We start from the raw sequence: 27,597 nt of genomic DNA on the forward strand, positions 1-27,597 counted from the left end.
CACCAGTTGACACCTAAACTCACTTTTGAGAATTAATTCCCCTCCTGGAAACCACTATCTTGGATTAGTCATGGGTCCACAGGCTGTGGGCTGGGATCACAGGGCACCGTGGGCTCAGCACTTCAGTGGCTGTGACTCCCCAGGCATAGATGAGTCCTTCACTGGCCCTGCGAGCCTGTCTCCTCCCGTGGGGGGTGTACACAGCACCTGTTTGTGGAAGGCGTCCTCTTCCTGGCCAGGTGCCTCTACAGAAGGGGCACCAAGGTACCACCAGGCGAAGGTGCCTTGTGGTGCCACCTGGAGTTTGATGCCCTCACTGCACTGCTCTTGACAGCCCTTCACCCACCCCTGCTCCCCTCCCGCCCCCCCCACAGGAAAGGTGAGAGGTGGGGAGGAGGTCATGGGGCACTGGGCTGTGATGGGTGGGGATTAAGGGTGACGTGGATGTGAAAATGTTTGGAAAGTGGGAGAGGTCTGGGTGGGGCAGGGGAGAGGACAGGAGGAGACAAAAGGAGAGGGTGGGAGGAGGAGGAGGGGAGCAGGTGCCTTGAGGTTCAAGAGGAACATTACACTAGGGAAAGGCGGTGCTTGGGAAACTGGGAAATTGCAGAGTCAGCCTTGGCCAGCTCTTGGCCAGGTACCTGGAGCTGAGGGACACGTTCCCGTGTGGTCAAGCCTCTCTCCACACAAGGTGGAGGGCTATGGGCTTCTCTAAGCCTCTGAGGACACCAAACTGGGAGTGCAGGAGTACATTTTCATGAACACAAATGTGACTGCTTTGGGAAAGTCCTCCCTGGCAAGTCATTTTTTGATTAGGACTTCTCATACCTTGTCCCATACCTTCCGCAATGGGACAGAGGCTGGGGTAGTGTGAAGTCAGTGGTCTAGAGGTTGGCCAGATCAAGATTCAGACCTCAGCTCCGTCATCCCCTGGCTTTGTAATCTTGGGCAAGTCACTCAAACCTTTCTGAACCCATTGCCTCATGGGAAAACGATAGCGGTGGTACTTTGCTTGCTAGGGTGTTGTGAGAAGTAAGTGAGAGACTGCAGATGAGTCTCAGATTTGTTTTTAGCACCTGCTCCACTAGCTCTTTCTTGTCCTCCCGCCCCTAGATAGACCTTTCCCTGGACCTTGAGGTGGAGGAAAGCCTGAGATGGGGGCCTGTAGCTGTTAACACAATTTCCTCTGAACCCACAAGGAGAAGGCTGAAAGTAAAAGTGTCAGAAGTAGATTTCTTACCTCCCAAAGCCATCACATCCCGAAAGCTCCTGGCCATTCCAACCCTGTCCTGGAGGCCCTAGTCCAAGACCTGCTGCCTCCACCAGCCCCTCACCCTAGCCACCTTCAGACTCCTCCACTCCCCACCCCCGATGTATCCTAGGGCAGAATCAAATAACCATCCAGACAAGCATCATGAGATTAGCATCCTTGTTGTTAAGATTGTGAATAACATACTGTTAATAAGATTCAGCAGTGTCATTGTTTCTACTTCAGTACCCTTTTAATGAGACACAGCAGCTTTCATCATTGATAAAGATTTTACATTTTTGGCAGAGAGGCTACAATTCTCTCCCCTGAAATATTCACTCTAACTCTGAGGGGTCCTGGGGGCAGGGGATGGTTGGGAAGTCTGGGATTGAGTGGCGGGAGAAGCAGCCCAATTCTCTGGCTTCATCTTGACCCAGATTCCAATAACCATTAGAAGAAAAAAAGACCCCAGAACATCCTCCCAAATCTCCTACCCTCATTAAGGAATAGACAGCTACAGAATGCTACCAAAATATAAAAGCTTAATCTGCAGACCTAGGTGACAAAATTCTAGGCACTTTGTATAGATTTGCTTTTTTTTTTTTTTTAAGGCAGTTCCTACATGCAACCCCCTCTCCCTATCCAAAGAGCCCAGAGAAAAAAGAGTTTTATGCTACTGCACACCCTAAGAGGATGAAACCAGGTGTTTGTGTCAAGGAGTGGTATTATTTCTGTCCAAATGAGCAATTAGAAAAACTTTCACCAGCTTAGAAAATACTGGGTTTGACAAAACTTCCAGGTCCAACCATCCAGCAGCCTCCCCAATCTCACCGGGATCCCAGGTTCCAATGGGAGATGTGGGTGAGAGCTGCCTAGGCCGAGCTGCCTTTCAGGTTTCAAGAGTCCTGGGGTTTGAAGGTGCTAGGGGTAAGGGGTTAAGGGTGTTCAGAGGAGTGGGGCTGAGGCAGATGTTCGGGGGTGGCTGGCAGGAACAGACTGGCTGAGCCTGTGGTTAGTGCCCTTGGCACCATGACATTATTTTGTTTCAGACAAAAGAATATTGCCTATGGTAGTACCAGAAAGGAGGTTCTTCTGGGCTATGCTGCTGGCGCTTCCTCCTCCCCACCTCCTCCCCACCTCAGACTGCCTGGCTGCCTTCACCCCCCCACCCCGCCTCCTCGGCGGGTTCCCACTGGGCAGGCAGCAGCAGCCAGTGTAAACACCTTGACGATGCTCATTTATCACCCCCCAGGGGGCCATCTCCCTATCAACTCCACTGAGAGGTCCAGCCCTGGCTCCTTCATCTTAGGAGGGAGTAGCTCCCTGTTTATATGGTGTAATCCCATTGCCAGCCCTAATGGGGCAGTGCCTGCAGTGTCAGGGCCCTGTTGGTGCCCCCGCCCCACCCCAGGGCAACAGGCTGAAGCCCAGACCACTCAGGCCACCCTGGCTGAAGCCTGAGGAAGGAAAACGCAGAAGCACTTGCCTCCTCCCTGCAAGCACCCCCTGAGTCTCCATTACAGCAGCTGAGATGCCTCCCCCAGCCTCAGTCAGCCTCATTAAACAAAAACAGCTTCATTATGCCAATTTCCAGCTTTCAATGCGGGGCTGATAGCTGTCAGCAGAAATAAGAGTTAATCTGGCATCACTCACATTCACAGAGCTGCCTGGCTAAGAGGAAGCGATAAAGCTTTGATAGAAGCAGGAGTATACCCTGCTTATCCAACCTGCCACCAACAGAGGGGCTTCTCTCTTCCCTCACCCCTGGGCAGCCAGGCTGTATCCTCTCTCTCTGGGTATTAACACACACACACACACACACACACACACACACACACACGCAGCTCTGAACCCTTCCCTCCCCACCACCCACTCCCCATCTCCAGGAATCTTTGTCCAGTGCCATCTGGAAATGCCTAACTGTCTCTTTGGCTTTTACTGTGGACCGTGATTAACTTTTTATTTTTGAAAATTACTTTATTATAGATATAGATATGTATGTATGTATATATAAAAAGGTTCCATTTCATTTGTAAAATCTTTTTTTTTCTTTTTTTTTCCCTACAGAAAATGATGACAAGATTAAAGGAAAAAAATAAGTTACATTACAGTTTCCAAAATGGTTCTTGCTCTCCACTGAGGATGGGCCCCCGTCAAGGCTGTAATGCACTCTCAATCCCAGCTTGTGCTTTGCAAGAAGAGGGAACATAACTAGACTAGTTATTTTAGGTTAAAATAGCCAAGAGACAGACGCCTTCGCCTCAAAAATATTCTGAGACACATAAAAGCAGAAGGAAACAAATCTCTTCAGTCACAAAATGTCGTACATCCCGCAAATACTAGATTCAATTAATTTAATAAAATAGAATATACATAGAGATTCTGCACAAACGTATTGCTTTCTCCCAACAGCTCCTGGTGTCGGGAACCTCAGCTCTGCTGGGCCTCTCTCTCCGCTTGGAGCCAAGGTGGCCAGGGCTGTCCAGAGCCGGGGCTGCTGCTGTTAACTCTAGAAATTCTGCTTGCCGGTGCCCAGCGCCACTGAGGCAAGGAGGAGCACCTCCTCGGTGCCCATGTGGAACCTTTCAGGAATACAGCCCAGGAGGAGGAGCTAGGATTTGGCACCCAGTGGAGAGAGGTGAGTGGGAGAGTGGGGCAGGACTCAGGGGTCCAGGTCTGCTGGGTCAGAGGATAAACCGGAGAGACTCAGCACGTCTTTCTTTGGGGAGGGCAAGGCAGCCATGCTGTCGGGAGAGCCGGAGGCCAAGGGATCCTTGGAGTCGCTGGACGGAGCCCTCCGGCGGAGGCAGACACCGGGGCTGGGTGGGGGCCGAGGGCCCTGGCTCTGGCTCTCTGGGGGGTCTATGGAGATACTGGGTGGGCTGAGTTTCTTCTTGGGCCGGCTCCCAGCTCCCCCTAGAGGCTGACCTCCAAGGCTGGAGGGATCGGGGCCCAGGTGGGGTTGGGAGCCACTGTCCAGGCAGCTGACTGCGATGGAATGCCTCCTCTGTTCATCCAGCCAGGACGCAGGCCGGCGCGGGCAGCTCTGGGCCTCCACGCTGTAGCACTTCTTCAGGTCCCGTGGGGACGGGGCTTCCTCCTGGCTGTCCGTGGGCAGGAGGTCTCCTGAAATCCAGCTCAGCTCCGTGTCCAGTTCTAAGCTGCTTCTGGTCTCTGGTGGGCCCTTCCCCCACGTGGGTTCTGGGCCTGGGCGGGGGACTGACGGGGGCATGTGCTTCAAGATCTTGCTCTGGCTGCGGGAATGCTGCTGAGCCTGGGTGCTGGAGCGGCCCCAAAAGGAGGCTGCCCGGGCCAGCGGCGGGGAGGGCCCACTCACCTCTGACAGCAGGTCTTCCCTGCTGCCCAGGCCCTGAATGTCCAGGGAATCCGTCCTTATTGCTGCCTGTATGGGGTGGGGGGAGGGCTCAGCCTACAGGCTTCCTCTCCCCCATGAACTGTCCCACCTGGCAGGTCAGACAACCCCTCCTTCCCCTCCAAGGAGTTGCAGGACCACCTTAAGCAGGGGTTCTAAGTGTCTGCTTTTACTGGGGGATAGAGGTTATGCACTATTTGCTCTCTGTTGTCCATTGTGTCCCCACCCCCAGGCTTGCAGGAATTGCTCCATACAGCTCCCAGCCCATGCGATCGCAGAAAGCACTGGGCCAGCTCTGCTCCCCAGCTGTCTCCTTCACACCTCCCAGCCTCTGCACAGGCTATTTCTTTGGCCTTACACACCCTTCCCAAATGGCAAGCATCCTTTGACTTTATGGGCTCAAGTGCTCTGTGATGTAATACCTGACCAACTTTCAGTTCAGTTCATTCGCTCAGTCGTGTCCGATTCTTTGTGACCCCATGAATCGCAGCACGCCAGGCCTCCCTGTCCATCACCAGCTCCCAGAGTTTACTCAAACTCATGTCCATCGACCATCTTTACCCCAAAGTAAAACTGACTCCTTCCTCTTCTGCTCTCTGCTGCACCACACATGTGAGCACCCTGTTGCTGCAGTGACCTGATGGGGTATTTGTCTCTGCTATTATACCATGGGCTCCAGAGGGCAGGGGTTGTCTCATTTGTCCCTGTCCCCAGTGCCCAGACATGGAGGCTGCTCAGTGAATATTTGCGAAGCAGATGAGGACTGTGCCTGCTCCCAAAGGTGATGATGGATTGAAGCAGATGCTCATGTAGCTATCCTCACACATGGGACACACTCAGCGTGAGCAACGGCCTTGTCACAGGGGGGCAGACAAGCCTCACCTGGCTACCCAAGCCTCTGTTCTGTGCTCCTTGAGTGTGGGATCTGGAAGGTGGGCCCTGGGAGTCGCCAAAAGTGGAGACACCCAAAACATGCCTTGTGCCCCTTAGCTAGGTCTGCAAGTACAGAGAATCATGGGGCAACTCTGCACATGGAAACGGAATCCAGAGACTCAGGTTCTGTCTCCAACCTGACATGTGTCCCTGGACAACCATGACCCTCTCTGGTCTCTGGCCTCTTCTGTGTCCCCAAGGGGACACAGACCACTTTGCTGTGCCTAGAGTTGTGTCCCCAGCATCTAGAACTCAGTCTGGCACGTCATTGGCACACAATAAATGTTTGCTGGGAGAATGGAAGTGGCAAGCCTCATCATCACCAACAGCCTAGGATTCCCAACAGAGAGGCCAGTCCCGGCCCGTACCCACCCACTATACCAGCTCACCTGGCGCCTGAGTGGCCTCTGAGCCAAAGGGGAGCGGCCTGGTGGGGGCAATTTGGGGATGGTGCCCCAGGTGGGAGCACTATGGGGCTGGAGCAGATGGGGTGCATCTTTGGGAAGCTGCGGGATGTAGCTGGTGTCTGCTGGCTGGGAGTGGACGGACAAGATGGAGCCTGTGAGGGGAGGTGGGAGGGGAGAGAGAAGACCTGGACAGTCAATGTGCTGACCCCTACCTGAGTCCCTCCCATCCACTGTCCACCCTCCCCCAACTGGGCCTCTGCTTTCACCACCCCATCCCCACCCTGGATTGAAAGCCACTCCCCTCAGGCTGGGGGCTCCCTCAGGCAGGAGCGGCTGACCCCTTCAGGCTGGGAGCTCCTCAGAGGTAGGAGAGGCCTCTTTGGCTGCCTCAGTACCCCTACTTCCAGAGGGCAGGACTGAGCTTAGGCAAGGGCGGATCTCCCAGTGTGAGCCAAGTGGGCCTGCCCCCAGCCTTGGTACCTGACTGAGCTCTGGGGAGCCCCCAGCCCCTGTGTCCCAGGGACCCCTCGGCAGTGCTCCCATCCCGGCACATGTAGCTGTCATTGGGCAGAGAGTGCGTTCGGCTGACCCCAGACTTCCGCACAGTCAGCAGATCTGGTCCCAGCATGACAGGCACCTCCTCAGGGTGGGACTCCATCTGCAAAAGGAATAGGGCCGGGGCGGGGGGTGTAGGAGGAAGACGGGCATCAGATTGGGTAACTGAGGCAGAGCTTGGCGATGGGAATCAGAAGCCCACCACCCCACCCAGACCCTGGCCCCCATCCCCTCCCTGGACAACGTGGTGATGGGATGAATGTGGTTGGGGAGAAGGACACATGGATGAACCTTCTAAACACAGAGAGGAAGTGGGTAGGAGGATGCCCCGCCCCCAGAAAACTATTCATACTACATCTTGGAGCTTCCCACTGGGGATGACGGAGAGGTGAGGAGGTGTTCAAAGGACGGAGAGCAGCCCCCAGCCCCCAGCCCTGCAGGCAGCCCAAGAACTCATACTCAAGGCCTCACTGAGAGGCTCTGAAGCTGCACAGTGGAGAGTTAAAAGCTAATAGAACCACCTGCCCCCAGCATCCCACCTGGAGATTGCCTGGAGAATCTCGTGGACAGAGGAGCCTGGCAAGCTACAGTCCATAGGGTCACAAAGAGTTGGACACGACTGAAGCGACTTAACATGCACATACTCCCTATCTCAATTACTGTGCTGGGGCTATGGGGGGATTGATGAGTGGAGGAGAACCTTCCCAATGAGTGGAAGAGGAGGCAGCCAGAGACTCCCTGCAGAACAGAAGCTGTTTCATCATCCAGTTCTTAACACAGCCACAGCACCCAGCACTAGACAAGGGCTGGGTTAAAGTGAGCTGAATGACGGATGATCACTAAGGATGGGTCACAGCTGGTTTACCCCCCACCTCTCTTTAATTAAACAATGACTCTGGCAGGTGGTGGGTGGTGAGCAAGGCCTGGATACCATGGTCTCAGGTCCTCCCTTAGTGGACAGACTAGAGATGAGAGTGGATTTTTTAAATCGTATTTCAAAGAAAGGCAGTCATCAGTTTTTGACCCCAGATGGAGGGAAACGAGATTTGTTCCCAAGAGATTTCTCCATCTCTAGTTCTCATTCCTAGTTCTCACGTCCATTCTTAGTTCTCAGAGAGGCCATAGATTCCTGTCCCCTTGCAGACTCAGCCAGGTAAATAGTACCAGCAGGCCTGAGAATGACTGTCAGAAAACAGTCTGGATCTCTGCTTCCTCTCTCAGCCCCAGGCTCCACTTCTGCCAACCACTCCAAGACCACCAGGGACCCCAAATCTATGGTCAGCAGAGCCCTGCTGTGAGAAATGGGCCCCTGTCCCTCCTTAAGTTCCAAGAGGAGGGGAAGGTAGGGAGGAGGGGGCTGCTCACTGTTAGATGTGGATGGGAGAGCTGGGTAAAAGTGGAGAAGCTGTCAGAACACAAAGAAGCCCCTCTGGACATGGGGACACCCAGGGACAGTGACAGGGGAGACAGGAACGCCACCCCACCCCACCCCCAGGTGGAGAAGGGCATGGTGTTAGCAGCAGAGATGTGGCTCTCACCCACTGCGTGGTGGTGAATGGCTCATGTTGGGAGGAGGTGGGAAGAGGGGAGGTGGGAAGGAGGGGTGCAGGGAAGGGGGAGGACTGGCCTGCACGGGGCTCCAAATACAAAAACCAACTCTGTGGCCAGACAGGCACGTTGGTCAGCTACCTGATGACACTTCTGTTTTGAGCTCTGTCACTCCTGGGTATCTGGATTAACCCTTTCACAACTGCTGCCCTGGGCCCTCTGGGCAAGGCCCCAATTGAATCTTATTTCTTTGTCCACAGTGGGGGACCTTAGTAAAGACTGGGCGCTAAGTGCTGCCTCTGGGTAGGGCTGACAGCAGAGTGAGGGGGGAGGGACCTGGAGCCCCTGCAGTCAGCCCGCCCCTGGGGGACTGGGGAGCAGTAGGGGGCTGTGTGTATGTACATTGCTCTCCAGGGCACTAAGTAAGAGTGTGTGAGTGTCATCAGGCAAACAGTCATCCGTCAGAGCTAGAGAGCAGGACAGTTCAGACACAATCTCTGACGTCAAAGACAGAGCCTCCATCTCAGCTAGAGGGATCTAGACAGGGAGAGAGATGATCAGGCATAAGAAACCAGGACAGTGCGCTCTCTCACATGTACACGCACACACATGCACACACACACACACACACACACACACAGAGCCCCTCTTTTCCCATTGTTCACAGAGCATAAGGAGAAAGGCCCTCCTTTCTCTTCCCACCCCTTTCCCAAGTAAACTGAGAGCACCTCCCCTCCCCCCACTTCAAACCCCTGCTCTGATCAGAGAGGCTGCACAGGCACCAAAGAGCTGGAGCAAACACTGACAAAGCGAGGAGACATAGAAACACGTTCTAAAGATGCTGCGGGAATCTTGACAGCCCCTCCCACATTACCACCATCCAGAGAGGGAGCAGGGAGCTGGGAAGGCTTCTGACTCTTATAAAGAAGATACCAGAAAAAAAAAAAATGAAGAAAGGCCCGCAAAGCGCCTCTCTGCTCCCAGCAAGGCAGAGCAGCGTAGGGGGTGCTGGGGACAAAGCTGCCAGCCTGACGACCGCTTTCTGCCTATTCTCTCTGCATCCAAAAGCCTGGCAGGACTTGGCCTGCCCCCAGATTCTGGCATCTCCCCTCCTGGGCCCTCCTCCGCCTGCCCTCTCCAGCCTGGGTTCTGGGAGGGCTTTCCTCTCACTGGTCTGAAATGGGCACACTCAGTTGGGCTACTACACCATCTGGCTGGCTCACCTGGGATCTGCAGCTAGGCCTCAGGGCCTGCAGGACCCTGGGGGAGAGTGGGGCCATGGCTCCCAGGTGAGCTGACTGCCTGGTCACCTTCTCAACATCTTCTCCCCCAGCACCTTTCCCCATGACCTTCCTTCAGGATGAGAGGACTCAGGAAGGGACTTGATCTCCCAGGGATCATTCCAGGTCATTGCCAGGTTCAGGACCCTATAGTCTATCTGAGACTGAATCCAACAAGAGGTCAGGAACCCTAGAGCAAGGTCCCTTCCTATTTAAGGATCACTGTCCATTTCTTTGATCAGGCTAACAGGTGTCCCAGGTACTGGGAACCTGCTTGCCCACGCCATCATCCATCATGGCCCATGGAACACTAGGCTTTCTATCTCCAGCTGAAACCTGTCTCCTTGCTTCCACCCTGGGTCTACCAAGGGCTTTCCTGCAGTCCCTGACTTAGGAGGATGGTTTTGGGGTGCACCTCCAAGTGGAGGGGATCAAAGGTGGCGAGACAGGTCCTAAGAGGAGAAGGAAGAGGACCCCAGGAAGCAGAAGACCCCACTGAGATGGGATTGGAGGAGAAAAGCATGTACTGCTGTGGGAAGATGCAGGGTTAGGGAAGAAGCCAAGTCCTATTTCAAAGGAGGTCCTTGAACCCACTCCTGGCCGGAGCCTACCATCCCCTCTCAGGGCCAGGTCAGAAGCCACTGGCTACAGATAGCATCCACCATGCCCAGCGGTTTCCATAGCTTAAAAGGCCACCAAACAGAGAACTAGTCGGGAGGGCAGTGGATGCGGAGAAGGAGCAGACTGTGGCCTAAGACATGTCCCTCAGCAGGTCTCCTGGCCACCCGCACTCACCCCCACAGCATCTCTCCCCTGGATCTCGTTCATCACTCTGACCATCTGCTAACCCAGTGCCAACTCGTCTTCTGCTCCTCTTTCCTTCCAGGTTCTTTCTTATGATTGCCCTCTCCAAAGCCCTCCTCCATCTAATCTTCTCCCTCATTAGTGTTATCTCAGCATCGCTACCTTCCAACTATGTGTTCCAGAGGTGGATCTCAGCCTGAAGAACCCCTGGCCACCTCCTGCCAGGCCCAAGGTTCAACTGAGGCAAAGCTGTTCTTTTCCCCAGACACCCAGTGGGCAGGAAACACCCCCACCTCCCCAGAAGCATGGCACAGCATGGCACAGCCCAGCACAGTCAGGGGAAGGGGCACAGCACAGGGACACAGTAACCTGTGGGTCGGAGCCGCCTGGGCTGCGGGCAGGAGGGAAGGCAGAGGGCTGGCCCCCTGGGCCTGCCAGCTCGTCCATCAGCTTCAGCTCCCCATCCAGGGAGCCCTGGATCAGCAGGGATATGGTGTCAAACAGCGGTCTGTCCTGGGGAGGGCCAGCCCATAAGGGGAGCCAGAGTCAGGGGAGTGGGGGTCAGAGGGGCAGTGATGGGCAGTGTATGGCAGGGGTTGAGAAGAGACAGAGAGAAAGAGGTCACATATATGCACACACATGCGCGCGCATAACAATAACAACAGAGAGACACAGAAAGGGGGCAGTGGGCAAGGTGGGGAAGACAGAGGTGTGGGAGCAGGAAGGACAGATAGGAGATGGAAAATGAGAAGAGCCCAGAGGAAGAGAAGGGGAAAGAAAGAAAAGATCAGGAAAAAAGATTGAGAGATGGCATCAGGCAGATTGAGGGTGGGGAAGGAAAGAAGTTCGGCAAAATCAGGGCAGGGGTAAGAGAGAAACAGGTAGGAAAGAGAAAACAACCTTGAGCCTAAACGCCAGGAAGGGAAGTCCCAGCCAAGCTGGAGGTGCCAGGACGGATGAGCCAGCAAGTGTAACAACGGCTTGCTGGGGTGGCCCCACATTGCGAGTGTGGGCAGCCGTCTCTGGGGACAGGCAAGGGCCTGCTTTCCTCTCCACATCGAGGCAGGAGGGTCAGGGGATTCAGGAGGAGCCCTAGGGTCTGCTTGCTGCCCAGTCCCCGTACACCATCCACCCGCCGAGCTGCTGAGCACCCACACCACCCGTCTCTGTTCCACATTCCCTAGAGGCGGAGGAGGGGTTCTCTGCTCACCATGGGGTGCTCCAGGGAGAAGTGGGAGGCCGCTCCAGTGTGGGGTGTGGCATGTGGGGCCCCAGGTTTGGGGCTGCCAGGGCTGTCGGGGCCCTCGGCCCCAGGCCAGAGAAAGGGGCTGCCCAGTGGTGAGGGGACTTGCGGGCTGAGTGTCTTCATCTCTAGCTCCAGTTCAGCCTCCAGCTCAGCCTCCTCCTTGGCCTCCTTGTTGCTCTCCTCCAGATGCTTCATCAGCACGGCAATGACCACGTTGACCAGCACAAACTGGGCTGTCAGCACGAAGGACACGAAGTAGATGGGGGAGATGACCGTGTTGTAGCAGGTGGACTCCTGGTCGCAGTCCCGGAGGGTGTCCTGGAGAGGCAGGTTAGAGGACTGAGGTTGGGAGGACAGTGGACAGAGCTTTCACAGGAAGTCAGATGTCCAGTGTCACAGAGCTTTGCAGGGGGACAGGAAGGGCAGGAGGAGGGAGTGATGGTGTCCAAGGGGCAGAAGAGCATGAGCCACTGTCCTGGGAAGTGTGAGTTAGAGAATGTCCTGGGGAGAGGGAGTCCCAGAGGGTTCCAGCATGGAGGGTAGAAGGTTACATGCTTTTATTCACATCGAGTTTAACCTGAGCCAAGAAGTGGGGCCATCTCCTTGAGGCCAGAGCCAGCCCTGGGAGGGGCCTCACTGTGGGGGGCTCTCACCTTCATGATGCCATTCCAGTTGTCACCTGTGGAGACTCGGAAGAGGGTCAAGAAGGCCATGCCAAAGTTCCGAAAGGTGGCATGCCGGCCCAGGCCCTCGCAGGGGTGTGTCTCATCACACTCTGAAGAGGAGGGAAGCGGAGAGATGCTTGAGTTAGCCCAGGAGTCCCTGAGTCTCCAACCCTGGTTCCTCTGCCCTCCCTACCCCAACTCACCCAGGTCTCCAAAGAGCTCCACGCCCAGAGCTGCAAAGATGAAAAACAACAACATGAAGAGAAGTCCCAAGTTCCCCACCTGGAAAAGAGGAAAAGCGATGGAAAAGGTGCCGCTAGATCTCCGAGCCAGCTTCCCCCACCCCTTCAGAGAGCACGCTCTCCTTCCCGAGAGGACCCCTCCCGCCCACTCCCCCCTCCCAGCTACCTGGGGCAGGGCCTGCATCACTGTGTCCAGCAGTGCCCGCATGCCCACAGCCATCTTCAGTAGCTTTAGCACTGCAGAACAGGACAATGTCATGAGCTAGCCCCTCTAGGTCCCAGGTCACACAGCTGGTGGAGCCAGGGCCAGGGCCGGGGCTGGGGCTGGTGGGATGGCCAGCCCCAGCCAGCCAGGCTGCCATGGCTTCACCCCCACCCTTCCCCTTTGGCAGAGGCTAGAAGAAAGGCTAATGGGACCAACACCCACCTCCTCCCTAGCCAGTCAGAGCTGACCTCTGCTATCTCCCCTTGAGCAGGTCACCCTGGAAGAGTGGCCACGGTGGGTAGGCAGCCGGCACTGACCTCGGGCAATACGCAGCACCCTCATGATGCGGATGATGGTGGGATTGATGGGCAGCGAGGCATTGACCTCAATCTCCTCCAGTGTGATGCCCATGATAGACAGCAGCACAATGGCCAGGTCCAGTTGGTTCCACCTGAAAGCCCAGGACACAGCTCCCTGAAGGGGGCACTGCAGAGGAGGGGGTAGTTGTGGCAACATGAGTGGCACATTCTCAGCCACAGAAAGGAGAGTGGAGGTCAGCCTGTCCAGCCTTTCCCTCCTGCAGAGAAGGTGTGCTTTAGCTACGGTCACACAGTCAGTTGGTACCACAGGTAGGATTAGGACTTTAGTTCTAGGGCCTCTGCTTTTCATTTTTATTCATTTGCTTTTTTATCTAGTACTTATACAGTTTTGCTCTGTGTCAAATGCTATTTGATAGACTTTACAAATAGGAACTCAAAATCTTCACAACTCTGTGATGTAGATACAGTTATTATATCCCATTCTATGGCTGAAGAAACTGAGAGAGATTAAGTAACTTAAGTAACTTACCCAAAGTTATCAGCTTCTAAGTGATGGAGCCAGGATTCAGATCTGGTCCAGGCAGTCTGGCTCCAGTCTAGGCCACACTGATTTTCGCTGTCCCCAGGCCCTTTCTTGCCAGGCCCCCTCTCTCCCCTCCCATCTCCCAGGCCCTGGATATCCCCCAACCCACACTGCACCATTTGCCCTGGGTAGGTCCTGGAGTGGAGTCTGAACCCCAAGAGTCAAGAAAGGTCTTCAGGCACTAGATCCTCTGGGGCATCTCCTGGGAAACATGTGCCCACTCCTCCATCCCTCATCCCCCACTCCCCTTTACCTGTCCTGGAAGAACCGTCGAAAGCCAAAGGCCACCAGTTTGAAAACTGACTCCAAGACAAAGATGACAGTGAAGATATAGTTGCAGATCTTCAGAGCCTCATCCAGGATCTGGCAGGGATGGGGGCAAGACTCAAGATCTCTTAAGGCCCAGGGAAGATGCCTGTCCTGATCCTTCTATCATTCCTCCCAGATCTGGGAGACAGTGTGAGTCTAAGGGGAACTTTCCTCCCTTCTCACCATGATGGCCACTGATCATTGGCCACCACTCTAGGATAGAGTAGGTGTATCATTCACACGTATGATCCAAACTCTGTGTTGAAAGATCTCTCTCCTTGAGGGATGATGAGGAGTTCACATGAGAATGTGCTGGAAGGCACAGAATGCTAGATGTGAAAGGGGTCTTTTGCACTGTCAATTCAATGTTCCTATTTTACAGATGGGAAAACTAAGATGTGGAAGGCAGATGATGGAAGCTGATTCGAAGATCACTGGTGAGGTTTGGAGCTGGATATTGACTAGAATCTAAATTCCAAAAGGGTGGGCACAGATCTGCCTTCTTTATCTCACAGGTCAAGAACACCGAACATCTTTATTTATTTAAGGTAACAAATATCTGCTGGGTGAAGAATCCAGGTCCTTTACTTCCCAGTTAGTCGGTCAAGTCAACTAACCTCTCTGAGCCTCAGTGTCCTTATCTGTAAAACCAAGACAAGACTGACCTTCACGAGTCCCTGCAAGTGGTACAAGAGGATCCCCTGTAGGGGGCCAAGCACTCGCCTGAGGGGCCCTGACTCGGGCTGGGCTAGCTTCACCCACAGGCTCATGACTGGAGGTGGGGCCCGGACGGCCAGTCACTCAGTCCTACCTGGGGCTGCTGGTAGTGCTCCATGGCCATAGTGACCACGTTCAGCCCAATGACACCCGTGATGAAGAGGTCCAGGTAGTGGCTGGTACACAGGTGGTGGACGAGGAGCCGGAAGCGGGAGTAGTCTGAGTAGTATGGTTTGCACTGGGCTTCTGGTGGGGCAGCAGGGAGAACAGAGCAGCCATTGGGCCCCGCCCGCTGTGCCCCCTCCACCCACAGTCCCTGACAGCCACCAGCCTCTAATGCCAGAGCTGAAACATTCCAGCGTCATCAGCATCCTCACGCTCCACGCACTGCTCTTTTTGGGCAGGAGCCCCTCTCTTGGTGTTTCCCCTTCAAGCATCTGTTCTACTGGCTGTGGTTGGGCACAGAAGGGGTCAGGGCATGCGGAGCTCCCCACCCACAGTAGACACCGGGTGAGCCCCCTCCCCGAGGCAGCCTCCAAAATCCAGCAGCCCCTCGTAACACCCTCGACTTGGTGTTCTGCAGTAAGGTCCGATCAACAGACGAAAAACAGCTGATCTTATTGGCTTCAGAGGAAGCTCCATCAATGGAGAGGTGAAGGCTCTTACTCCTTTACCGAGCTTCGACTCTTGAGGGGAGCAGAGGAGATTACAACAGGGCTGGGATTTGGAGATAAAACCAGAGATTGGAAATTGGATGTCTTCTCGGCTGACTGCACCAACCCGCTCAGAGTGCCTCCCGCGGTGGGGGCAGGGCCTGGGACTCCTGAGCCCTCATTCGGGAGAGGGCAGAGGGGAGGCCACAGGGCTCACCCAGTTTCTAATGAGGCAGTGCCCAGTCTGCTCCTGGGGACCAGGGCAGCTTCCCCTGCAGGCTGGGCTGGAAGCAGGAAGCACTGTCTGAGATCTGTCAGAGGCATCATATTTCTCTTGCAATTAGTGAACCACTTAGTTATAAAAATTACAGTACCAGGTTGACCTACTAAGCAGGCAGAACAAATCTGGGGGCAGGAGATTACAGGGGGCCCCTCCTCCAGGTGTGAGGAAAGGCCACACCAAGTTGGGGATACATGTCATCAGAGGCAGCCACAAAGAAAGAAGCGGCACCGCATGTGGGCCTTGGGGCAACCTCAGGTCCCAGACAGCTCTTCCCCCTCAGGAAGTCTACGGCGGAAGCCAGCCAGGGCTGTAGCCTCTGAGGACTGTGCCGGGGCGGCAGGAAGCTTCGGCTCAGGCCAGCTTGGTTATAACTGTTCTTTCCCATGCAGGACTACTCAACAGAGAGGTAAACCGAGGCAAGGAGTGGCCTGGGTGGGCCCCCACCAAAGGCCGAAGGAAGAAGAGTGCCCAAGAGCTGCCCATTCAGCCTCACCAGCTGCCGCGTTCCAGCATCAGCCTTGAGGTGTGGATAACCGAGAGGCAGAAAGTCCCAAGTGTTCTGGTGCGCTGTAGGATGCATTAGGCCATATTTTTGTTTCCAGAGATGGGCCTGCCAACCATGACTTTGTTTGCTCAGGCGGCCCTCTGGGCCCCCAGGAAGATGGGGGTGGAGAGGCCAGGGACAGGGGACAACAGAAGGCCACAGGTCATCCACACAGCGATGCGACCATGGCAGGTAGACGTGGTGAGCCAGCCTCTTCCTTCCTTCTTTCAGTACCCACAGAACAAGAGGGCGCTAGTCGCCCAGCGTTGCCTTAGCAGCTGGAACTCTTTCTCTGCATTAATCTCCATAAGTGCCGAGAGCACTCCATCCCATTATGCTAAAATATGAATGGAGAATTAACTAAAATGTTTGAATACAATTAGGTTAGAAAAAGCGGCTCCTTATTAGCCCTGTTATTAGCTGAGACAATGCAGAGGAGAGGTTAGAGTCCCCCTCCCCTGTCACCCCAGTCTGTCTGTGTAGGCAGCCCCAGGCCAGATGGAGCTGCCGCCACCTCCTCCTGGCCTTGCTCTAGGAGCCCAAGGAGCGGGTGGAGGCCCAGAGGGAGGGTGGGGTAGGACGACTGAGGCAGGACATCTGGTCACAGAGACCAGTCCCAGGCCCTTGAGGTGTGTACAGAACCCCTCCACCCTCAGCCCTGACCCCAGACCAGCAGGTGCCAAGGCTACCAGAAATCCCTCTATTAGGGCCCAGGTCCAAAGGGCACCAGGGCCAACCTGATAAGCATCTCCTAGGCCAATCCCTTTGTTTTACAGAGAGAGAGAAGGAGGCCCATCAAAAAGTTAGTTATGTACACATTGTGAGGCAGCGACCAAGCCAGTACCTGAAGAGTCCCTCACCAGCTGCCAGGTGGGTTTAGACACAAAGCCTTGGGTCTTTGGCCCAGAGGGTGCCCTCAGAGTTTGTCCAAAGACTCTCACTACTGCGTTCTGGATGATGGCACCTGTTTTGTTCCTGGCCCTCGGTCCTACAGGCAAGAATCCGGGCTCAGAGAAGGAACTGAGACCCCCCTGGCCAGAGCCTTGGGTGAGTCTGCTGCTCTAATGGCTCCCGCTGTAGCCCAGGAGGGGGTCTGGACCAGTGGTCAGTGGCATTTCGGCTGCCCTGGCCCTGCCTCCCTGCCTCCGACCTGTAAGAGTTACCTTAGGCAGAGAAAACACCAGAGGCAGACAGTGAGGAGAAGAGCACCCACCGGGACTGCCCGGCCCCCAGTCAGGGGCGGGAGCAGAGGAGAGGGGCAGGAGGGCTGCAAGGCTGTGAGCGAGAGGCACAGGCACAGTGAGTTAGTGGGGGTCACTGGGAGCCCGAGGCACAGCCAGGGCAGAGGGTTTGCCCAGGGGAGTGGTGGAATAGGAGGAAGGCAGGGGTCACTCCGAGTTGGCCCCCAAGACAGAGGCCAACTTCAGCGGCTGTAGCCAGGCCTGATCAGTGGGTCCTGGTAGAAGGAGAGAGGGCGAGTTGGAGGCAGGTGCCATAGGAGGCCTAGGGGAGCCGATCTGGTGCTGGAGGCAGCCCCGTTTTCTCCCTCCACCTGGAAGCTGGGCTGGACCGAGGTGTCTCATCAGGTCTTTTTCCTGATAAGCAGACTCTTCCCTTCAGCCTTTCCCTGGGATCTGGCTACTCCGCTCCTGCTGGGGACAGCACAGGGTGGCAGAGGTGCTGGCAGGGAAGTATGGTGCACATGTTTGATTCCAACAACTCCAGACTAGTGGGTGCGACTTCATCCCCATCACACCACTGGATACACTGATGCACCAACATTGCCATGCCTTGTAAGCTAACTGGAGATACAGATGCTCAGGTCCTACCCTGGACCACTGTGAGAGTTTCTAAGGTGGGGCTCAGTTATGTCCTCTGGGGGATTCTTAGGCACAGAAAAGTTTGAAAAACTCTAGTATAGACCACACAGAACAACAGGTTTAGGTAAGAGGGATAGGGGCGGTCTGAGCCCTTGTTTGGGGTCTCTGAGTCTTCATCACCAGCTGCAAAGGTGAGATGCTATTGTAACGAGTGTACATACCTGCCTCTGCCCATAGGAGCATGGCAGACTATCCCCCAAAGGGGGTACAGTATGAGAATAAAAAGAGCGCTTATCATTAAGTGGGTGTGTCAGAAAATGGTCTCAGGGGCCATGGAAATCTGCATGGGTCTATTCTTGGGGGAGAAGCCTCTGAGGCCAGACCCATGGTATTCTGGTACGAGTGTGTTTGTGTAGACACATCAGTGTACAGACTAGGTGAACCCATAAGGGAGAAGCTGAAGGCCACGTCCCCTCACCCTCCTCTCATTCCTTAACATCAGGAACGCACAGTACAGCCCAATTCAGAGATGCAGGCCCAGGCAATCCAGATACAAAGAGGCTGGAGCCTCCTGAGCCCCCAGGTAGTCTCTCAATGCCAAACATCATCAACCCACCCAGGGCCCCAGGCATGACCTCTCAGATGGCAGCTGAGGGGTTCCCCTGTGATCAGGCAGCCCAGCACCCACAGGGTAGTGTCTGCAGGAGCCTGGCTCCTGAGGGAATTTGGAAAAGTAGAGAAAGGTACAGCCCGTGGTTCCCAGTCTGGAGTCCCAAGCCCTCACCAGCCTGAGGAGGCAGTCACATGGGGGTCCTGAGGTTCTTTTCAATATTTTTAAAAGCTTAAATGCAATCATACACATGCCTGTGCTAAGACCCCACAGACTAATTTAACGGCAAAATGGTCATTGCCGTCGTTCAACGTGAAAGCTTCTGCAGCTCATAAGCCCTGATTAGCAATTAGATGTGTCTTTGATTAGTAAAACCAGTGAAACAAAGTCATTACTGACATGCTCTCAACTTCAGAGAAGGTCTTTTACATTGTGGGGTCTGTTGTAGAAGACGACAAGGGGGGCCCTTAGCGACAATCAGGTTGGGAACCACTGGATGGAGACAGGGGAGCTGGGTAATGAGGCCCCACAACACTTCACAGATTCTCAGAACCTCTGAACCGCTGTCTGGGGGCCGTGTTGGGAGAGCAGGGGCCAGAGGACTGGTGGGGGGCGGCAGGGGAGGGTGCAGGCGAAACCAGGAGGGCCCTCCCAAAGACACAGCTCTCAAATCCAACTCACTCCCAAATCTTTGGCTTTTGGGGGAGAAGCTTGTGGCTAACTCAGATCTTCGAGTCCCAATTCCTGCTGTTTGTAGCAATGATGTGGCCATTGCGATTACTTAACTATTAATGAGTCTGTTCAATTATTCATTGTTACATTTTTAAAACAAATCCTTTCCCTCTCTGCTCCTCTCATCCTGCTTGCTTGGATCAAAGTCTCCCGTTCAGACAAAAGGAGGAGGGAGAGATTTGCAGCTCTAATAATCGAACTGTGTGACCCAGGAGGAACAGGAACGGGAAGAGGTGGCAGGGGCCTGGGAGCAGGGCCTCAAAAGCCTGGCCAGACAAGGAGGGGCCACCAAGAGAAGTTGGCTGGAGGGGCCTGATAAGGCCCTCACCTCCCATCCAGCTGGCACAGGCCTACGGGATGCCACAGAACCCAGAACCCCTCACCCTGAGAAGACAGAATCAGTGAGCCATGGAGAGGGAGCAAAGAGGATGCCCACACACATGACGTGGGCCTGACCGCCCGGGGCCATACCCTGGAACCCACAACCCCAGACGCAGTACCTGGCGCCGCGCTGGCTGAGCTGCCGGAAGCAATTACATCGTCCAGCATTAGATCTAAAAGAATGAAACACGACATCGGTCACTGGCCGGACCAGGTGGGCTGGGCAGGGTCCCCTTAGCAGCTCACTTCCCCTGGGCTGTGGCCCTCACTCTGCCTATGAATAGGGCATGCTGAGCAAGGGTGGCGGGTCCTGAGTACCAGCCCCAAACTCGGACACAGGGCACTTGAGGAAGCTGAGCAATTTGGCCAGCTCATCAGGGTCCCAGGGGCAGGGAGTCAGAGGCCTGAGGAGAGGAGGAAGCCTGTCCTCAGAACAGATGTCCACTCCTTCCCGTGCTGTGGCCTCAGCTGCACCTGAGAAGGCTGCAGACCCCAGAAGGGGAGCCAGCTGGTCAGGCAGGGCCACAGGTACCTCTTGCCAAAAGAGTTCCATCTGCAGATGTCCTGCCGAGAAGACAGACTGCAAGGAGGGGCAGATGGAGGAGGGGCGGGAGCATGGCTGCTGGGGGCAGCACGCCTGCTCAGCCTCAGTCGTCCACCAGGAACCAAGATGGGACCCCTATCCCAGAGCTGCTGCCTAGAGGTCAGTGTCCTAACCCTAGAGCGGCCCCTCTCACAGGGAGCATGAGCTCTGTCCTGCCCGCTTCATTTCACAGCCCCCAGCACCCCTCCCCTGGCTCCAGATGCCCTAGAGCCAGGCACTGGGGGCACCACAGCCCTCCACCTGCTTGATAGTACTCACATTGTAACAAACCAAAGGGAAAACTCAGAGCACCATGTGCATCTTATCGGCGTAAGGAAGACGGTTTGTAAAAGGGTGGAGAGAAGAGGGGAAACCCGCAGACGAAAGACAGACACACAAAAGCTTAGAAAAACCCACACATAAAGACACTCAGAGAGACGTGGGCGACTGAGACAGAGTTACACTGATTGATTGTTGAGTACCAGACAGACAGGCAGGAGCCCTGAAGATAGGGAGGTGACTCAAGTGCAGACACACCTGGAGACACATGGGGACACAACAGGACCCGCACTCACGCCTTGTGTCCTGGAATCTGCAGTCTTTCGCTTAGTCTTGGCCACCCATAGTAGGAGTGTGAGGAGGCCTGGGGTAGGGGCCTCACCCGGTCAATGGCAAGAGATGTTGGAGGTCGTAGATGAAGGGCTAAAGGGTCTAAGGCCAGAGCGTCATGAGTTTAGAGTTCCTGTGACCTCAGACCCTCCCTGAGCTGGGTGGGTATTTTTGAACAGCTTAGCAAAAAAAAAAAAAAAGACAATCGGGAAGCCAGGGAGTTTTGCTGGAAACAGGGAGAAAGGAGCGGTCTGGGGTTTGCCCGCCATGGTCCATCTGCACGTTCTGCCAAGGCCTTGCCCATCAGCTATAGACACTGGGCAGCCGCAGGTTGAAGATGCTTGCTCACCAACCGTGGGGTATGGTAAGGTGCCAAGTGCCAAGGTCAGGATCCCTGGATACCGGCACAGGGCAATGAAGCGGGGTGTTCATCCCATGAGGCTCCTCTCAGAGTCAGGCTGGGAGGGACTGTGCCTCAGCTCCCACTGGCATCATCTGGGGAGCACGATGCTGAGACCGGGAGGCCCGCGGAGGAGAGCTCCCTTACCCCTCAGGGCTGAACCGGTCTGCTTCATGCAGGCTCTAAAGGCTGACATGCTCTCGAGGGGAAGGAGGTGGGGACGGGGTGGGAGCATCTTCTCCCTGCCCCAACCCCAGCCCCTGGCCCCCTACAGTTGCAAGGCCAAGGTCAAGTACGACTCAGAGAGATGTGGAAAGACTACCGACCAGCCATCTGCTTCTCCTTACTCCTTCTCTTTTTCTCCAGTCTCCGTAGACGCTTCTCCTCCCGCCGCCGGGCCTCCTCTTCCTCCTGGTGCTGCCGACACTTGTGGAAGTTCTCCACCACCACACCAACGAACATGTTCAGGACAAAGAAGGCCACAATGAGCAGGAACGAGATGAAGTATAGCAGCATCCAGGGGTTGTGGTTCATGATGGGCTGGTGGGGAGCAGGAAGGACAAGTGAAGATATTAGCCTGAGGGTAACTGTCACAGGTGCTGCCCCCCAGCCTGGGTTCCTTAAGACAGGGCCTGCACACTCAGTTATACACAGATCCATCAGGTGATGTTAATGAATGGTATGCATTTGGCGTTAGCCAGTAGAGAGGTTTGGGGACTGTGGCAAAGTAGAGAGTGGATGTTCTATCCAAAAGCATAGAGTTGTTTTTTGTTTCAGTTGACTCCTGACCTTAGGGAATACAAGTCCAGTGTTTCCAGATCTTTGGACTTGAGCAGACCCAAATCTGGATTTTTCATGTGAAACTTGTCAATTTTTAATTGTTTAGTGGTAGTGTTAGTCACTCAGTCATGTTCAACTCTTTGTGACCCCATGGACTGTAGCAGGTTCCTCTGTCCATGGAATTCTCCAGGCAAGAATACTGGAGTGGGCTGCCATGCCCTTCTCTAGGGGATCTTCCCAACCTAGTGATCGAACCTGGGTATCCCACATGGCGGGCAGATCCTTCCCCATATGAGCTACCAGGGAAGCTGTTTAATTGTTTATCACTAATTAAAAAAATTTAAATATGTTGCAAGCCAATAAAGCAAGCCCACATTTGTCCTCAGGCCACCAGTTACAGCCTCTGATATTAAGACATAATACCTCTTGGATGGCATTTTGCCAACCTGCTTTGCTGTGGTCTTTCTATCCACTGCCTGCATGCATCACGCCTGGAGTTGGCTCATTGTGAGTGACCTGAATTCAAAGATGGATACTGCCCACCTCAGCCCTACCTGCTGGTCCACACCGACAGCATCCAGCCCATCATACATGATATCCACCCAGCCATCCTTAGAGGCCAGCACGAACAGGGACATTAGGGCCTGGGGGGAAGGGGAGGAAAGGACCATTTGAAACCTAGGATGTATAGCCAAGACACCCACCAGTGACCCCCAAAGCACCACCTGGCAATAGCTTGGGGGACCCTAGGCCTTCAGAGGTTAGCTTGGAGTCACACTCCAGGCTCCATGAGAGTTCTCTGTCCCAAGGCTCCATGGCTGCTATGAAGCCAGAAGAGACATGGGAGATGACCTCGGCCAGGTAGAGCAATGGACCCCAGAGTTCTGGAAATCCAGAAACCAAAACCAGAGTGAGGCAGGGAAATAAACCAGCAAAACTGAGCGAGCTATTTCATTTTCTACATTTCTGTTTCTATGAATGTGGAATGAGAAAAAGAATCATTTTGACAATACACCTTGTACCGTGTACCTTGTACCGTGTACCTTGTACCGTGTACCTTGTACCGTGCTAAAGAAATACATCATCTCACTGCATGGAGATCCCACTAGGACCCATTCACTAATGATGAAACAGAGGTGAGCCAACTGCCCCGCATGCATCATTAAGCGTGGACTTGCATCCTCCCCAGACTCCTGCCACCTCTCCCACCTCCACCTTAGAGCCTGGGACTCACCTGGCCGAGGTTGTCAAAGTTGTATTTATGCCGGACCCACCGGTAACTGGCCTCAGCACAGTCAGACTTGTTAGTGATGTTCCTGGTGTCCTCGCCCTGGCACACGAAGAACTTCCCTTTGAAGAGCTGAACACACACATAACCAGAGACAGAGAAAGAAGTGAGCTGTGAGCACAGGAAGCCCAGACCAGCCCTGAGAGCTCCAGGCACACCTTAGGTGAGGGCCAGGTGCTCGGTCAAGTCAGAGACATACTGACAGTGACCTCCCCTGTGGGCACCCCTTCCTCCAGGCTCCTTGGAGCAGAGTCCCTGGAGAGGAAGGAAAGGGGAGGGGACTGGGAAAGGGTGGAAGGAGGGGGACAGGCCTCCCCCTCCTACGAAGGGGGAGGCCAGTGATTCTCCAAGTGGGGTCCCTGGACAGCAGCATCAGCATCATCCAGGAACGTGCTGGAAATACAAATTCTCAGGACCACTCCAGACCCACTGAATCAGACACGCTGTGGGAGGGCCAAGAGATCTGGTTTAATGGTGGGGGTGGGCAAGGTATATGGATTCCACTCAACAGATGAGGAAAACTGAGGTTCAGAGAAGTAAATTCACTCACTAAGTTTATACAATCAGAAGGGGGCGAAAATGGGGCTCAGGCTCAGGTCCTTCTGACTGGAAAGCTCACCCTCACTCTAGAACAGACCAGGCTATGCCTGTGGGGAAGGGGCTGAGGGACAGGAGGACCAGGGGGCCTAAGTTGGCCAGAAGTAAGAAGCGGAAGGGCACTGGGTGTGCAGAGGGGCACCACACAGTCTTAGCAAATGTATTCTGGCTTGGTCTCTGGAGCCAGAGAATTTGAGGAAACCCAAGAATACCTCCCCCGCCCAAGGCAGAGTGGAGACCCCAGGAAGCCAAAGAGGGGGGAGGGAGGGGGCAGCCAACCAGAAGCTCCCTCTGGTCCAACCGCCAGCTGTCTATGCTACGGCTGAAATGTCTGGAGCCTGGAGCGAGGAGGGGTACTCTGGAAGAGAGGGATGAACGGGCTCCCCTGGCTCCTGGAGGTGCCTGCTAAATCCTGTAGGCAGCTCCCTTTCTTTTTCCTCCAAAGCCAAGTTCCCTCCCTGGGCCAGAGGCCAAGTTTCCCCAGCAGCCCCCACTTACTGCCTCGTCTGGGGTCTGCACCCGCCTGCCTGCCAGCTCACTGCTAACCTGGCCCAGCTGTCTGGGCCCTGGATCCCCAGGCCTGGCCTGAAGCCCACTGGCTCCAGTAGGGGAGGGAGGGAGGGAGGGGACCCCTGAGCAGACTGCAGGCCAAGGCCAGCGTCTGAACTCGGAGAAGTGCGTGAGGGGGGCAGCGCAGCAGCCTATGCGGCACTGGTCAGAAGCCCCTCAAGGCTCTCTCCCCTTGGGGGCCTCTTCCGGTCTCCCAGTTTTCTGCAAAATGCCCAGGAGGCGAAGGAGCCTGAGGGCCTTTGGCTTCAAGGCTTTTCTAGGATAAAGGCGGCAGCAGCTCCTGGAGCCACAGCATCCAGGCCAAGAGGCAGGCCACACCTCAGGTTTCTGCTGACAGCTGGCCCTGGACCCCCACAAACCTGCACCCCCAGGATGCCAAATATGATGAAGAAGGCACAACAGATGACCACAATGTTGCCAATGGGCTTCAGCGAGGACATCAGCGTTTCCACCACCAGCTTCAGCCCCTGTGCCCGGCTGATTACCCTGGGGAGGGAGGGAGGCGGGTAAGAGGGGTTCCCGGCTCAGGCATTCTCTGGCCTTGCTTGCCACCCCCTCCCGTCTTGGTTCACTGGTCCCCATCCTGGGCTCTAGTGAAGGGAAGAGGTTGGCCTTCTGGGCTCACTGTGCAGAGACCCCCCACCCACCCCCACACCTGGACCTCTAGGATGGGGTTTGAGTGGTGACTCAACCTAGGGATGCAGTAGGTTGTGGGGATGGGTAGATAAACTTGTGTGCAGCGTGTAGAGGGCAGGGAGACGGATTATTGCAGCCAGGAAAACCTCACTGGTCAGTCAGTATCTGTCTTATCCACGTCCCCACCCATGGAAATTTCTGACTCTCAGTTGGGGTTCGGGGTGACTGTCTGATTGGGGAGGGTCTCCTAACAGTGCAGATCCATTGCTAGAAGTGTTACTGGTGGGTAGTCCCTGGGATGGGGCAAAAAGCGGGGAAGCAGAAAACAGTCTGTCACTTCACAGGGAGAATCAAGTATTGCTCCTAAGGGTACCCCACAGGGAGAGCTGCAGCTGAAGGGCATGCAGCTGCCTATGGGCCCTTGTATGGTGTGCCCTGTAGGAGTGTCACGTGGGGAGGTCCCCGAGCGGGGTGCCTGTGCAGGGAGACCACTGGGGCCATAGCTAAACCAAGTGAGAAGTGATGCCAGGCGTGGCTGGCAGGGTTCCCGGTGGGGTCACAGGCAGGAAGCAGGGGCAGATGGGGTGCTGGCCATCAGGGTGTGCCTGGCAGGGGCACCTGAGCGGGCGCAGGGTCCGCAGCAGCCGCAGCACCCTCAGCATGCCCAGGATCTTGGTGCCGCTGTCGGAGACCATGGACACCAGGATGTCGATGATGGAGATGAGCACCAGCAGCCCGTCCAGCACGTTCCAGCTGCTACGCAGGTAGGCCTGCTCCCCAAAGCACCAGCCCAGCGCCACCACCTGGGGATGCCCCCGCGTCACCAACACTGCCTCCTCCCTGCAGTCACTCCCCAGCCCTGCCCCCCTCTGTGGCCCAGCCTCTCCCCTGCCCTCCCCACCCCACACCCGGGAACCAGATGGCTCCCATCCAATGCTGACCCCCCCCCATCACCTTCACTGTCATCTCAGCCAGAAAGACTGCGGTGAAGATATAATTGGAGAGGGTCAGGAAAATTCGTTCCTGTAAAAGAGAGCAGGCAGGTATTGCCACCGGGACCCCCTCTTTGGGCAGGGTCTGCTCTGCACGCAGAAGCTAGGAACTGCCTTCAGTGTTTAACTGGGAACAGCCACCCCCCACTCTCCTCAACATGCTCCTCCCTCAACATGCTCCTCATCATCCCTCAAACACGCACACACACACACACACACACACACACACACACACACACACACATGCACACGCAGCCAGCGTCAAGCCCCTTGACTCACTCAGAGCTCTGAGCACAGTCCCGCTCCTGCCCCCTACCTCCTGGAGTTGCCTTGAGGGAAAGTGATTCCCACCACGGTGTGTCTCTGAGCCCCAGAGCTCAGACCCTATTCACTGCTTCCTTTCTTAAAACTGGAGCAGCATTTAGCTTGATCTCTCTATGCCTCATCCTACTCGTCCCTGCTCCACGTACTTGCTCTCCTGCTGTGTGCCCCAGAAATGGAGCCGCAGGGCAAGATGGGGGCCTGAGTACAGGCTGTGCATCCCCAGGCACCATATTTATGCCAAGCATAGCGTGAGGCCGGGCGGGCAGGAAAGAAGGCAGCCCAATCCCCTGATATCCGTGAGCTGATTCCATTGTTGTATGGCCAAGAGAGGGGTGTAGAGAGCTGGAGAGGCAGCGGGTAAAGTGCATCAGAGGGAGTGAGAAACAGGGAGAGTGGGGAGAGGGAGAAGCACGTGATAGAGCTGGAGATGGAGGGGCTGAGGGGGAAGGTGGGGGAGGGACCCGGCCACGGTGAGCTCTGGGGCAGGGTCCTGGGCAGGAGGCAGATGAGGGGGCCAGTGTGGCTGGCCACCCTGACTGCACACATACAGGCTCTCACCTATTCCCAGGCTGGCCCCCGCATTGCCCACTTCCCTCCACCACCACCACCCCTTCCCACTGACCCGGCTGGAGCCCACCCTAATGGAAAACATAGGGCTTTAACGTTGAAATCTGAACAATGGTGTGGGAGGCAGCAACGAGGATGGGGTCTACCTCCAAGTTAGTGGTGCAAGATGTCATGGGGGGAAACAGAGCCCCCCATCTTTCTAGGCCTCAGTTCATTGTTGGGGCGGGGGAGACAGGCTGTGATGCTAGACTGGGGAGAGAGCTCCCAGGACTAGAAGTGTCCTAAAGAAGTCAGGCATGAAGGGGTGTGTCCACACTCTGACCCACGACCTCTCCTCTCCTGAGGAGGACTGGCAGGTTCAAAGCCAAGTACAAGTGACCAGTGCTCCCCCAGAGGTCCCTAAAATGCTAGTTGTTTGTAACCTGGCAAGACCCAGAGGAGCAAAGGACAGCTTCCCTCCTCTATGGGGTATCACCCATGGGGTAGGCTGGGCAGGGTGCCTTCCCATCAGCGCACAGGTCCTGGTGAGAAGGAGACCCTTGACCACTCAGACCAGCTCACTGTTGGCATCACTGCAATACTCACTGACTCACACACAGGCCTCACAAGCCCTGGCGCACAAGAAAGCACCACTGCAAACAGCCGGGGGCAACAAAGCTTACTTTTGCCCAGGCTGGGAGCATGCCCCCCAGCTGGCTGCTTTTTCACAGAAGGGAAACAGGTGAGGACACAGGAGGCATCCAGTTGCAAGGGTCAGAATCAGGGAGCTTCCTGGCTCCTTGCCTCCGCATC

The 27,597-nt window shown here is 55.4% G+C and overlaps 1 protein-coding gene across 15 annotated transcripts in view; it reads right to left on the reverse strand.

Annotated features, from left to right (window-relative positions):
* Positions 1-3,586: 3,586 nt before the first annotated feature.
* Positions 3,587-27,597, reverse strand: part of CACNA1G (calcium voltage-gated channel subunit alpha1 G) — a 62,375-nt gene continuing 38,364 nt past the window's right edge. For 2 of the 15 annotated variants that reach the window (XM_070479294.1, XM_070479293.1), the window contains 19 exons: positions 25,877-25,945; positions 25,541-25,725; positions 24,646-24,772; positions 23,066-23,191; positions 22,386-22,475; positions 21,378-21,591; positions 19,579-19,632; positions 14,531-14,682; positions 13,664-13,773; positions 12,825-12,958; positions 12,469-12,539; positions 12,264-12,342; positions 12,049-12,170; positions 11,360-11,713; positions 10,519-10,662; positions 8,468-8,602; positions 6,443-6,620; positions 5,945-6,114; positions 3,587-4,652 (listed from right to left, as the gene is read on the reverse strand). In XM_070479294.1, coding sequence (XP_070335395.1) covers positions 3,912-4,652; positions 5,945-6,114; positions 6,443-6,620; positions 8,468-8,602; positions 10,519-10,662; positions 11,360-11,713; positions 12,049-12,170; positions 12,264-12,342; positions 12,469-12,539; positions 12,825-12,958; positions 13,664-13,773; positions 14,531-14,682; positions 19,579-19,632; positions 21,378-21,591; positions 22,386-22,475; positions 23,066-23,191; positions 24,646-24,772; positions 25,541-25,725; positions 25,877-25,945 — 3,255 coding nt within the window. In that variant the 3' untranslated portion in view covers positions 3,587-3,911. The remainder of the gene's footprint in view (positions 4,653-5,944; positions 6,115-6,442; positions 6,621-8,467; positions 8,603-10,518; positions 10,663-11,359; positions 11,714-12,048; positions 12,171-12,263; positions 12,343-12,468; positions 12,540-12,824; positions 12,959-13,663; positions 13,774-14,530; positions 14,683-19,578; positions 19,633-21,377; positions 21,592-22,385; positions 22,476-23,065; positions 23,192-24,645; positions 24,773-25,540; positions 25,726-25,876; positions 25,946-27,597) is intronic. The other 13 variants (XM_020914277.2, XM_020914276.2, XM_020914267.2 and 10 more) reach the window with 9 other exon arrangements.

Source organism: Odocoileus virginianus, chromosome 17, assembly GCF_023699985.2.
Source record: "Odocoileus virginianus isolate 20LAN1187 ecotype Illinois chromosome 17, Ovbor_1.2, whole genome shotgun sequence".
NCBI classification, from domain to species: domain Eukaryota; kingdom Metazoa; phylum Chordata; class Mammalia; order Artiodactyla; family Cervidae; genus Odocoileus; species Odocoileus virginianus.